At 33.6% G+C, this 14,661-nt stretch overlaps 1 protein-coding gene across 1 annotated transcript in view; it reads right to left on the bottom strand.

Moving 5' to 3' along the window:
* Positions 1-10,369, bottom strand: part of LOC149802242 (pyruvate dehydrogenase E1 component subunit beta, mitochondrial-like) — a 33,228-nt gene extending 22,859 nt beyond the window's left edge. Inside the window, exons 1-6 of the mRNA XM_089956666.1 lie at positions 10,219-10,369; positions 10,056-10,115; positions 7,442-7,549; positions 6,063-6,125; positions 2,594-2,629; positions 778-840 (exon numbers count right to left, since the gene is read on the bottom strand). Of these exons, the coding sequence (XP_089812792.1) occupies positions 778-840; positions 2,594-2,629; positions 6,063-6,125; positions 7,442-7,549; positions 10,056-10,115; positions 10,219-10,251 (363 nt within the window). The 5' untranslated portion in view covers positions 10,252-10,369. The remainder of the gene's footprint in view (positions 1-777; positions 841-2,593; positions 2,630-6,062; positions 6,126-7,441; positions 7,550-10,055; positions 10,116-10,218) is intronic.
* Between the last annotated feature and the right edge of the window lie 4,292 nt (positions 10,370-14,661).

Here is a 14,661-nt window from a genome sequence, read left to right as displayed (position 1 = left end):
TTCTCTTGTTTACTTTTCCATCCGTAATTGACTACTTGATCTTAATCAGTGCCCAAATTACTTAAAATCAGTATAACCATTCTTTCAGCCAATGAAATTAATCACATGATGCTTCTTTGGCAAGAATCACACATTACGCCAGCCTTAAGTGCACTCAAAACATTCAAGCTGAATCAACAACGATGACCTTTTCCCTTTAATTTCTAGGGTCTTGCAACTCTTTTGTTCCAAAGATGAAAAATACAGGTCAGTGGTGCAGTCTATAATTAACACAGATTCTCATGTAATGAAAATAAATAATAAGTATAAAATGTAGACTCATGCAATCACTATATTGTACATTTGATTTTCAGACCGAACAATAAAGATTTTTGAAAAGAAACTTATGAACTTAATTATCTTGATATCAAGAATTCAATATGCAAATGGAATCCTGAAAATTTTTGGGCAGTTCTCCCTCCTTCATGCTCACAAAGCATAAAGCAAAGAATATACTGTGCATTTGCAGATGTGACAATAATGTGCTGAATAAGAAGATACCATAAAAACTCGTTTATAAATCAAGTCAAAATACAAACAACAAAGATCCTTATCTGCTGTTTCATAATGCACCTGCAGATCAGGGTCTATGCCATTTGTTCTACTGATTACTCCTTACAAACTGCACAGATCTAGATCTGCTGCGCATGAGACGGTAGATCTGGATATGTGCAGTTTGCAGATGGACTCATATTATAAGTGAGTATATTCGATAAGTAAGCCAACATTTCAACCTACCTGATCTATGGCTTGCATAGAAAAGTTGAATGTCATAAACTCACAGATAGGCCTCAAGCCAGCCTGAAATTAAAAAGTATTTCATACAAACAGCAAAATCAATAATTTGAAACAAAATGATAAATTGTTCAAGAATCAAGATTCTATAATAAAGATTAGTTTTTCATTTATCTCAATGAACATGATTTTGGAACCAATAACCAAATAACATAAATTAAGTTTTTCAGAAATGACTTTATCAATAAACAGCTTGTTATATAAAACAGAAGATGTGACTGAAGCTCTGTATGTGGATAAATTCTTGATAGTTCCTGAAGAATTGAGTCAAACCAGTTATTATTAAAAGAGATGATGAAAAAGAAAGTTATTTCTGTTGTTATTTCAAGTATTTTTTGTTTTCTTCTTTTTTTTAATACCATATACTGATCAGTTATTCCCATATTAAGACATCAGATCATGGGCTGGTAGATCTGCTACCCAATAAGCCATCAGATCACAGGATGCCTAATACGCTGTCTGATAATAAGTCATCAATCACAGGACAGCAGATCTGCTATCCAGTAATAAGCCATCAATCACTGGACAGGAGATCTGCTATCCAATAATAAGCCATCAATCGCAAGACAGCAGATCTGCTATCCAATAATAAGCCATCAATCATAGGACGGCAGATCTGCTATCCAATAATAAGCCTTCAATCACAGGACGGCAGATCTGCTATCCAATAATAAGCCATCAATCATAGGAAGGCAGATCTGCTGTCCAATAATAAGTCATCAATCACAGGACAGCAGATCTGCTATCCAATAATAAGCCATCAATCACAGGACAGCAGATCTGCTATCCAATAATAAGCCATCAGATCCAAGAAAAAGCCACGGGATGGCAGATTGGGATGTGCATTATTCACAAATGAATATTTAACTACTTAAGAAAAATTATTCTGAATTTGGATTGGTTGAAAATGTCACATGCACTCAACAATTATTCAATGTACATGTACTTGGTTCCTCCTAAGAGTAGAATTACATATAAAACCACTAGTTTTGGTTGCCTCATAGTGATTTAAGGTCTATATAACAACATATTCTACTTGTATGGATATACAAGTTCAATTATGGGCTTCCATTTTACTCAGATAGTCTGATTCAGTGAGTTGTGAAATACAGATATTGGCCTCCACTTCACATCATCCTGTATCATATTAACAGCTCAGTAAAAACAATGTATTTAACTCAATAAAGTCTAGAACAGTATAATACAACATCCAACATGTTTGTAACAACCAACTGATAAAACTTCAATCAACAATGATGTAATGGGGGAATGAGATCACCACAGAATGTTTACACTATCAGGGACATGTTATCACTGGATTCACAATAATTTAAAAGAAATAAAGCTGAAAAAAATAACTGAATGCATTTTGCAAACTTAACAATTATTTCTTCATTAACACCCTCCTGGAAGCAGTGGGTTGCCAAATGGTCTATGGTACTCACCTATGCAGATTACTGACATCTCATCTCTGTCTGCATGGGTTTGAGTCTCAGCTCAGACATCATGAATATATGAGAAAGCTTGCCAGTAGCTTCCCATGGGTCAGTGGTTCTTCTCAGGCTCTTTCATCACTAAATATACTGGTCACGCTTTATAGCCTATCATGTACTGCAAAATAGTGCTAAACCCATACAACCAATCAACATCCACCTGTAACCTGATGAATCCCCACCCCATCTTCAAATGGAGGGTAACCAGCCCTTTAATGTTCAGTTCTAGAACAAACCCTATTGTATATAAGCAGCTAAGAAATTACCATGGCTGCACCAACAGCTAGACCTGCAAAGCCCATCTGAAAGAGAGAAAATATGAACAGGGTTTAGCTTTGATTGACCACAGTGAAATATACATTTGACTTCTAATTAGAATAGCTACTGAAGATCCACTGTTCCATAAGGTACAAACAAACATTAATTATCCAGAATCATAGGAATTAACTGATAAGTGTGCAGCTAATAAGTCATGTATTCATGAGAACACATCACTGGTACGAATTGTCCAATGAGTGATCAAAAAATCAGGAGGAAAGGGTATCCATTAAATGGACATTTTATGAACTCTGCATGTTGAACCAACTTATCAATTTGAAGTATGACATGTCTTTGACATCAAATGAAAGCTGAAAAAAAGATGATACAGTCCAAATAACTGGATCAAACAACTGGAAGAACAAAATAATAAAATGAGAGATATTTCACTCTCAGCAACAAGTGCCTTCAGTACAGTTGTTTCACATCTAGATCCTGATCACTGTGGGTTATCTCTAATCTTTAACTAATTTAAATCCTAAACATGAAATAGCATTTTAATTCTCTTAAACTATGCTGGTACTTTAATGTAAAATTTTGCTTACATTTAAATGAATGCCAATTTTAGCTATCATCAAAAATAAAAATTTCAAATAGATTGTATTTCTTTCTTTAAACTGTTCTAAATGTTTATCTCACACTAATGCATTAAAATATTTATTTCTTATATTTTCAACATGGCATCTACGAAACTGAGATCACTTTGAAATTTCTAGCATTTATGTATCTCTCATTATCTTGGAGATCGCTTTTTAGAATCAGATTTTTCTTTTCTTCGATGCAAAAATATAAAATTTCAAAGCCTTGAACAGTTATAAAGGACAATTTTTTAAAAACAAGAAAATAACAAATTTAAATATTCATTACATTTACCAAGCAACAATAATTTCAACAATAACACTACCCACAACAACAGCAATAATAATAATAATATAACAACAACAACATGAAGCTCAAGCAGTACTGATAATGCTCACCATGGTAACTGACATGAAAGCTTGTGAAAGCAAATTCAAAAATGTATGAAAATGGGAAGTGGAAAGAAAAGTTTGCAGCACTCAGTATCCACGTTTTTAGTTGCCCAGGAATAATAATATATGTGTTTCCAGCTTCATGTTAAAAGACTGGTTGATCGGAATAAGAATTATATTTGTTACTAATTTTTTTCGCTGCCCATTACTCAAAGTGAACAATGGTTGCATGAACTCGTTATATTCCTTTGTAAAAAGACCTTGTCTGTATTGCTCAATAACATTATGGCTATATGACAATTTGATAGGCATTCACAATATAATTACTTCAGTAATTTCCATTTTATATAATTTCCTGTAAATCTGAAGCAACTATGATTATCAAACAGCATGCAAAGGTAGCCATATTTAAATTCTGCATTCTAGTCTGCATCCAGCAGATGCAAAAATACAATGGGACAAACAGAAAGCATCTTGATAAGTGTGATGTCTAATATTGTTATCTCTAAACAAATAAAAATGCAATCTGCTCAAAACATTTAGAAAATCCTGAATTTGTATGAATGGAAAATTTCTGTGGTCATCATCCAGTCAATTAGAACAGTTCAATTATCTTGACTGTGGTACTTACATTTTGAAGTGCTTCTGGATAAAAGCATATCAAGTTCTTTTTTTCTTTTTTCCAAATACAAAATATAAACTTCAATTCATTTCCGATTAATGGCATTTAAAACATGAAATGCCATAAAATAATGCATATACATGTAATAATATAATACAAAAAAATAGTTAAGATATTTTAATATAACAATACTATTTTTAAGTAAGCTGTGGCTTGGGATAGTTTTGTTGGGCTATGAAAGCAAGGTTAGTGTTGTACATCACAAAAGAAGAAACAATACCAGGATGGATTGGGCTGAGCCCATATAAAGGTATTTTGTCAAAAATTACTGGTGTGCATACGAGATGTACATCATTTCTGGGTTGGATAGGATAAACCTGCTTTAAATGTAGTTTGCCTAGTGACTTGTCAGATTTTGTCATGTAGACACCCAGCAGGTCCATGAGGTTTTGACACAATACAAATTCATTCCTCAAGATTTCATATACTTATATTTTTCCCAGTTACTCTTATCCATAATTACATTTGGTATTTTTCTTCAGCTTCAATTTTAATTTCTAAAATGGATTATTTAATTAATTATGTAACTTATTTAACGCAATGTATTAAGCCTATAGTTCTGTAAATATTTTTAGCAAATAGGGACAACTCAGCATAATCACAACCCAAAGATTTTATTAGTCCTCATCACAGCTTTTACTGTACTTCACATGCTTTAATTGTAAATTTCGCTAAAACATTATTTTGTATATTTATTAATGGCAGCCAGAGTTGATGGCAGATTAGTATCATTGTACAAACTTGAAAGCTCTCAAAGCCATGATGTTTTATGTCAAATTTGGGCAAATTCTGTTAATTTATTTTTAATAAAGTTAGTTACAGGTTTTTCTTTATTTAGCAACATTTATCATAATTCATAATTCATAGCAGATGTGTCATTTATACAAGTGTGAGATCTTCATACAAATGTGAGATCTTCATACAAGGGTGCTTTCTATCAAGTTTGCTCAAATTCTATTTAGCAGTTTTGGAAAAGTCATTTAAAAGATTTTCTATTTTTTAATACTATATAATAATGGTGACCATATTTGATAGGCATCATTTGTTTAAACTTTAAATGAGGCTATCTCAGTTTTATACTTTTCTCATCACGATGAACAAACTATTGTAAATACAAGAAAAAAATAAAGAAAACAAAACGAGGAAATAAAGCTTAAATAAAGTGTATATGAAATACATTAACAGAATCAACTGGAGTTCATGCACTTCAACATTTACAATGAAAACTGCCTTTCGAGATAGCAATCATACAATTTTGTTTTTAACACATTTAGATTATAATCTGATCTAATTGCTTTAAGAAGTTCATTCCACAGAACAGGGCTGGCATAAGCAAATGATTTTTTTTACAGTATTTGTTTCTGGAATTTGTGTTATGCAATAATCATTGCACTTGATCTCAATCTTGGTCCTTATTACTGTTTTTCAGACTTAAAATGAAACCTACCATTCAAATAGTGTGGACAAAATGCAGTCTTTACTTTGACTAAACTCTGTTGGTAAAGAAAGTGTTACAGAAATTAACAAAACTGTACTGCTAAAGAAAGTGTTAGAAAAAGTAACAAATTGTATTGACAAAGAAAGTGTGATAGAAACTAACAAAACTGTGCTGCTAAAGAAAGTATTATAGAAAGTAACAAAATTGTGTTGGTAAAGAAAGTGTTAGAGAAATCGGGTTTTCTTTTGATGCCACCTACTGGATTCATGGAAAGTAACTTATCTTAGTCCCCATTATTAAGGGAGGTACAAAAAAAAAGAAAATACCTCTGTGATTGGTGTGTCGATGATTCTACCATCACCATACTTTTTCCACAGATTTTTGCTGACCTGAAAGAAGAGACTGAGGAGATTAATGGTAGTCTAAAACATCCTTGTTTGGTAGAATTCAGGTTGAAACATTTTAATAAATTTGATTAAAACATATCAAACTGAGCCCTGAATGAAATATATTCAGCCAAGCAAGCTGGCAACCAACACAATCAGGCTGCATTAGTCGATCTCTCTCTATGGAACTATTATTTCAATCAACTCATATATGGGGGCCCCAAGTGGCCGAGTGGTCTAAAGCGTTCGCCGTTACAGATCACTGCCATCTCACCTCTGTCTGCACCGGTTTGAGTCTCAGATTCAACCAATGTAGATATGTGAGAAAGCATGCCAGTAGCTTCTCGTGGGTCGGTGGTTCTTTCCGGGATTTTCCCGGGTTCTTCCTCCACCATTAATACTGGCCACCATATATAGCCAATCATGTGCTGAAAAATGGCGTTAAACCCCACAACAACAACAACTCATACATGGTGTAAAAAATTTCCTTGAAATTTTCAAACTTCAAATATGTCAAACTAAACTAGTAGGTTAAGTGTTATCATTTGCTGAAATTCTTTAGCACTGACAGTCAGGTGTGTTTTTTTTTCAACTCCAGACCTGATAATCATGATTTTTCCAAGTTTGAATTTGAGACTGAGTTTTGTATCATTCAGATGTAAAAGATTTCGGTAACATTTTTTATAGCTTTGCATAAAACCCCAATCTCAAAGTCAAGCTAAAAATTTTATGATCTCCTAGAAAGGTGTCAATCATCTTCAACTTCAAAACTTCATGTACAATAACTGCAATTTCTGGAATGGATTAAAAAAAAAGATCTATGATCACTTGATTACAACACATCAACTATCAATTCTAATTGGTGGAAGACATTTTCTATATTACATGTATTTTCATGGGCAATATAATTCTAAAAGGTTAAGTTGTTTATATCCAGGAAAGTCAAAACATTTAATGGCACATTTTTTTAAATGCCAGGTAACTGAAACTTGGATTGTACTAAACATTGAAAGTCTATATTAACAGGAAGCTTTTATTCCCATAATTAACTCAACGAGGAAGATTTTGTTCCAAAATGTGCAGAAGTTAAAAAAACATATATATCAATTGTCTATTTGTGATTATGAAAACTTATCATGAAATTACCTTTGTTGCTTGAATTTTCCACCCAATTTTACATTATTCTGATTAACTATCACAACAATAACTTAAGACAAATAGAAACTTATTGGGATAAAACATCTGAAAAAATGTTACGACTATCTACGAAGCAAATTCATCACTTAAATTCCAACTGATAATTAAGAAATATGTATAACCTTGTAAGCACCATCATAATGTGCAACCTCTTCCCCCATCAAGAAGACACGAGGATCTCTTTTAATCTCCTCATCAATGGCAGCATTCAGGGCATCACGTACTGTCAACTGCTTGTTCAAATTTTAGAGACAGCATAATTAGAAGTAACAAACAAATATATTAATGTTTAAATATTTTCTAACTGAAATGATACAACAGCATACAACGTTTGTCTAGTCATAAACCAGAGCATAAAAAGTTTGCTTAGTCATGATACAACTGCATACAAAGTTTGTCAAGTCATGATACAAGAGTAAGATACAACAAAGTTTATTCAGCGATGATACAATAGCATACACTGTTTGCTCAGTCATGATACAACAGCATCCAAAGTTTGTCTAGTCATTATGCAATGGCATACAAAGTCTGTTCAGTGATGATACAGTACCAAAGAAAGTTTGTTCAGTCATGATACAATAGCATACAAAGTTTGTCTAGTCATGATACAACATCATACAAAGTGACTAGTCACAATACAAAAGCATATAAAGTTTGTTTAGTCATGATAAAACAGCATACAAAGTTTGTCTAGTAATAATACAACAGCATATAAAGTTTGTCTAGTCACAATACAAGAGCATATAAAGTTTTTCTAGTCATGATACAACAGTGTACAAAGTCTGCATTGTTAAAATACTAGGGCATACAAAATTTGTTCAGTAGTGATACAACAGTTTTGTCAAGTCAAAATACAAGAGAATACAAAGTTTGTGTAGTTACAATGCAACAGAAAACACATTTTATGAATCGGAAGGGATGACAGGATCAATCAACTTACCCTTATAACTATTAATCTATGAACCCACACCAAAATAAAGCTCACAAATTTGGCAATAATTGTACTCCCCTTCACAGGCAAGACTAAAATAAATTATCGAAGAGAACCACTCATATCACCAGTTCTGCTTGCATTAAACTGTGAAGCAGAAGGTTTGTAGACATTATTCATTTATGATTGAAAAGTACAAACAAAAGGGATCAGAACTGGATATGGTATGAATGGGATTACTTCACATACTTAAATCTTGTACATGTATAGGAAATCTATGATTTTGTAAAGCCCTAAACAGATTTAACTTTCAAATGTTTAATATTCACGACCATGCTAACTTTGTGACATTATGTTTGCATAAGATTATTCAGATGTCATGCATGGTGAATTTACTGAACAAAAATGTTTAAATGCCATAGTATCAACTTCAGTGGTTTCCCTGTTATGCCCATTTGTACCTACCACAATGCAAACTACACTGTTTATCCAAATTGTATAAATATTTTTCAGTACTACATGTCTGAAATGGAATGAATGAAACATATAAATATAAACTTTAAGTACCAGATACCTAATTTTGATTATTTACTGTAATGCACAAGTTATACATGCTGAGAAAAATTTAGGTGAATTTAGGATGCCATATAGGAAAATCACTGAAAACCCACATGTCTAAAACAAACAAAAAATCTGAAATACATGTAGTATTAATCAGAAGGAAAGCGTGGAATGAGGCAATCAATCATTACCTTTGCAACAAAGGGTAAGTACATTAAAAAAGCACTCTAAAATCATAATTTATATTTTTCTAATGAAGACCAAACTTGAACATTTTCATACTCCATTTCTATACAATAGAACTGAAAAGAACATAGTTTTTAAGTAAACTCAAACATTTATCTGCATGTATAGCACACTTTATTTTGATCAAAATGCTGCGGTTTTCTGCTAACCAAGGTGCACAATATCCACCATCCAAACCTCCTCAAAAGTTATCAACAAATTACTTCCCTTGAGAACTCTATCATACTGCTGGTACTTGTCACACCAGATAAACGAGATAGGTATACTGCTTTAAATGTCTATTAAGACCAAACAATTATCAAATAATAACAGTCATTGATAATGTAATCTTTTCAGAAATAATATTCTTGGTCAAAATACAAAAGAAATATTAGAAAAATTAAGTACCAGTGCTGTCAAAAGTATGTGCAAACACTAATTTTATGTTTTCAATTTATTTACAATTAAATTTAAAATGTAAAATGATTGAAAAGGCAATACTGTTTATATCCACCTGATTAATTTATGATATTGTATGTTTATTGAAAAAGTTTACAGTGTATAAATCTTCTTAGAATAGGATAATTATTTCTTTTCTACTTATGTACATTTTTAATTTGTATTGACATTTTGTAACTTTATTTACAATTTCACTGCTATCCTGAGAAATTTTCATGAACACAAATTTAATTTTAAACAATGCACCAATGAGTACATTCTAAATGCAGGTTAGTCCTCCTCCACTTGTATCTGTGTATTTTTAGGTCGCATAATCCTAACCCTTTTAGGCGACCTAAATAAACACGGGGGAGACGTCTTACTTTGAATGACTAAGTGCATGTGAACTTGCGCTGGGTACAACTCAGGCAACAAAGTGAAATAGCTCTTCATTGATAATATTGCATTCAAGAGACTTGTTAAATTAATAGTGAATAAACGATATTCTGTTTTCTATCCATGGGCTATGTTGGTTAAGCCTGATAAATAGCGCAGAAGAACAAATTGAAAATGAAACTGACCTGTGCTGCCACGGGAGTCGTTTGGCTGAAATTTCTCTGGAAGAGTCTCCATGCCTGTCGCTGAGGATGGAAAAATATTCAAAAGATTAATCAGTAATTATTTTTATACAAATCCCCCAAACATTATTGTATGCTTAAAATTAGTGTACATAATTTAACTTACGGTTAACAGTGACTTTCCTCTGCAGGCAGCCATCTTGAAACGGGGGTTAAATGAAGGTCGTGATACGCTACATCTTAGAGTCAGACAAAATATTCTTCATTTGCTCAATCTCTCTCTCTCTCTCTCTCTCTCTCTCTCTCTCTCTCTCTCTGTGTACGTCAGTGAAATAAATGGTCAATTTACGGTGAAATATAGACAGATAATAATTAGAATATCATCCTATCATTTCATTGTCCAAATAATACAAATATTCTTGTTTGGTCACAGTATGCTACAATTTCTGAGTGCTGGTAGGAACAATGAATTTCATCAAGTCTATGAGTGTTCGCTCATATTATCCTATTCACATGCCGAGAAAAGTCTACTTGTAACAGCATCCCGTGGAGATGAATGCCTATTTATCTAAGTTTGACCCACATATATTTAGATATATCTCAACAAAAACTTTAATTACACTGACGTGTTATTTATTTTTATTCCGGTTTTCACGCAGACGATTTATTGTGAGCAACTATTTAAGTAAAAAAGACAGAATATTAAAAAATATATATATACCAAGGAAGAAATCAACAGAAAATTACAAAAACAAGAATGGACAAAACAAAATCACATTTCGTCAAATAGTGATGTTAGGATTCAAGTTAGATGAATTATAGGCGATATCACAAAAAAATAAGTTAAATATTTTATGAACAGAGTTAATTCACATATCATTCATATATATATATATATATATATATATATATATATATATATATATATATATATATATATATATATATATATTATATGAAACAATTATATATGATATATTGCAACGTTCATAATTAATGTTAATTAAAACTGTATGTAAAATAGTTTATATGAAGTTGATGAAATATCTTAGAAAATATGGGATATACAAGGAGTTACATAAAATATTTCTTACAAAATTAACTATCTTACAAAGTATACTTCATATCTTAACGTTTATGATATATTTTCTTTATCAGATAAATACAAAACGATTTGTCATGCGATGATAATAATTTGGATTGTTTACCCACCCATGGTTTTGAGCAGCGACGATATATATCAATTTATGAGATATCTTACAAAGTTTACTTCATAGCTTAAAGTTAATGAAATATTTTCTTTATCAAGTAAAATACCAAATAGGATGTCATGCGGTGATAGTTTTAATTGTTTACCCGCCCATGGTTTTGCGCAGCGACTATATACATTGTACCACGTTACTATTATTAAGTCATTGTTCCGCGTTACTATTATTAAGCCATTGTTCCGCGTTACTCATATTAAGTCATTGTACCACGTTACTCTTTTTAAGTCACAGTATGTAGCATTTTCTGGCTGTTTGTCCAAACATCTGAGTAATAATCTGTAATATTGTGCTTAAGATATCACGGTACGTGCTGAGAAATATCCTACCGGTATACACAATTTTGACCGACGTATTTTTTTTTTTAAAATACATCTCCACAAACACACTTTAATTACGCCAAAGTGATATTTGTTCAGGTTTTACTGTGGAGGACCAGAAATTTTGGAACTGTACTTGACTAAAAAAGAAAGAGAGTGAGATGCAAAATAAAGCAATAAATACAACAAAACAAACATTTTGTCTTCGAATTTTGGAGCATTGTCGGTTCCTGTACAATTGGATCATATTACCAATAAACTATTGTCATGGCATTGTGGACCAATGGTCTACATTGGCAATAAACTATTGCCATGTCATTATGGACTTATGGTCTATATTACCAATAAACTATTGTCATGGCATTATGGACCTATGGTCTGCATTACCAGTGAAATATTGCCATGGCATTATGGACCTATGGTCTATATTACCAATAAACTATTGCCATGTAAAAACCCAACTGGCTACAAAAACGCCAACAGAAGAAAAACCAGACACTGAAAGCCTGAGGGAGGAAGGGTCTTCTTCTGGAAGATTTATGATGCTATGTGGTGAAATCCGCGAGCCCGCAGAAGCCATAAAGCAGACCACCCTTCTATCAAACAGAAGAATTAACATCGCAACATGGAATGTGAGGACAATGTATACTGTAGGGAGCAGAGACCTGGAGAACCACCAAGTCGACCGTAAAGAGAGTTCAGACCTTCAGCAACAGCTGCCTAGAAGAATTCTCCAGATCCGCTGGCCAGACACCATCAGCAACACCAACCTGTGGCAAAGAACCTCCCAGCTTCCGGTACAGGACGAGATCAAGAAGAGAAGGTGGGGTTAGATAAGACACACCCTACGTAAGCCGCCAACCAACATTACCAGACAGGCATTGAAATGGAACCCTCAAGGCAAGCGGAGAAGGGGACGACCAAGAAACACCTGGCGACGCGACCTTGAGGCGGACACCACTAAGATGGGTCACACCTGGAGTCAGCTTCAAGGGATGGCACAGGACAGAAGCCTCTGGCGATCTTTTGTGGGTGGCCTTTACCCCGGCAGGGGTGACGGGCAAAACTATTATGGACCAATGGTCTACATTTCCAACAAAATATTGCCATGGCAATTTGGACCTATGGTCTGCATTACGATTGAACTATTACCATGACATTATGGACCTATGGTCTTTACTATCAATAAATTATAGTCGTGGCTTTATGGGTATATGTTCTGCATTGGCAATGAACTATTGCTGTGACATCATGGGTCTATGGTTTGCAATTCTAATGAAATACCATTGTGTAACGTCGCCCTCTTATAAAGAGGGGTGTTTAATTGGGTTTGGCTGCGTTATCCAGAGGATGACCTCCCTCGATATTATAGCCGGGCGGGAGTGAAAGAAGAATGGAATTTCAACAGAGAACTGAGCGAGAATACTGGGGAGAAACAGAATAATAAGAGCCCCCTTTTGACAAGAAAATAACAAAATTTAATCAGAACAAATTAAAACGGTAATTCAAATTCAAGTTAGATTATATAAGTAGAATTTAACAGGTGTGTCCAATTTGGATTTATTACATCATCATAACGAGAGGTGAAGAGAGCGTAATGTCTACGATTGATTGCATCACTTTCATTCACTTTGACCGTATATCAATGTATCCTAGTTCAGCCTTCCATACTCTAGGTTCTGCCCCTTCATGGACTTCCTGGTCCTTTTACTCTGACCTCGTCCTTCTTTTTTTCTTTTCCCGTACTCCTGTCTTCGGACTGTCTCGTCCTTTTCTCCGAAAGCTGTTCCTCGTCGCTGCTTTTCTTTCTGGATTTCGCGTCCTAGCGCTAAACATGCCTTTCCTTTTACACGACGACCAACCGGTCCCTTTATTGTTTGACGAGGAAAGCACTAATCTGAGGCCTCCACGGAGTCGAGACAAAGTTTCCTCTTCTAGGACGTTTCCAGACTAAAGAATTTACACTAGGGTCGTCACTTTAAAGTCAGATCGCTCTAAAGTGTACGCCCTAATTTATTCAACCCAATCGTAGGCAAGGGTCCCTAAAATTTCCCAAAGAAATAATTTCTTTCATCAGATTTAGATAGCTCAGAATCTGTGTACGACAGTACGTGACAATATTCCCTTTGAAAATATGTTAAGTGGACATAGGTTCCTACCAAGTGGTTAGGGCCGGTAGCTGAAATGTTTACTTCTAAGGACCGTTTTAAGATACCCCGGTCAATTTCACTGGTCGGAAATATTGTTCCTTTGAAGTTTACACTGACATGGGGGGAGATGAACGACGAAAGTTCGAAGTGACCTTTCACAAAGACTTCTCTGGCTTAACTGTGATAAGACTTCAATTGCTAAATGCATTAAACTTTAAAATTTATGTAATTCAAAATTCGACACTTCACACATTGTAATTGTTAAACAAAATGATCCCTATTTAGCAACAGACTCAACTTACCTAACAACAACAAAAAAAAAATCAATGTTTTGTCAATATCATTTCTTTGTTTTAATTTATGTGGCTTTAAATATGTATCATTTTATATGCACTTAAAGATTTATATATATTTTCTATTTTGAAATTTTCTTTTAAAATTTGTAAAGTAATTTAAGTATTTAAAGAGACTTTTCTTTATAAATTTGTATGAAGTGGCAAACTGTATATTATTTCTCCAGCTTATTGCATTTAGGGCGTGGGTGTGTTTTCTTTTCGCTTGAAATTCTTAATGTATATATGTTTAATCGGGAGTGTACAGCCTTTTCGAGTAATGGACAACCCTGCTTTTTTCTTACTTTCTCACTGAACCATTTGTATAATTCACCTGCATTTTTTTTTACTACCATAGGCACAAGCTAGGATAGGTTGGCAAGACGGATAGAAACCATTCGCGGGCTGGATTCTGACCCGCGGGATGTATGTCGGACAACCACGTTGGTTTTCCTACACCGTTATAAATTCATTATTTAAAAATATGTATTAAGACATTAGGTAACATGTTATAATATTATCTACATAACTAAATATTTTTT

This window comes from Sinohyriopsis cumingii, chromosome 4 (assembly GCF_028554795.1).
Source record: "Sinohyriopsis cumingii isolate HCF-2022 chromosome 4, ASM2855479v2, whole genome shotgun sequence".
Taxonomy (NCBI): Eukaryota; Metazoa; Mollusca; class Bivalvia; order Unionida; family Unionidae; genus Sinohyriopsis; species Sinohyriopsis cumingii.
This window is presented reverse-complemented; position numbering and strand designations above follow the sequence as displayed.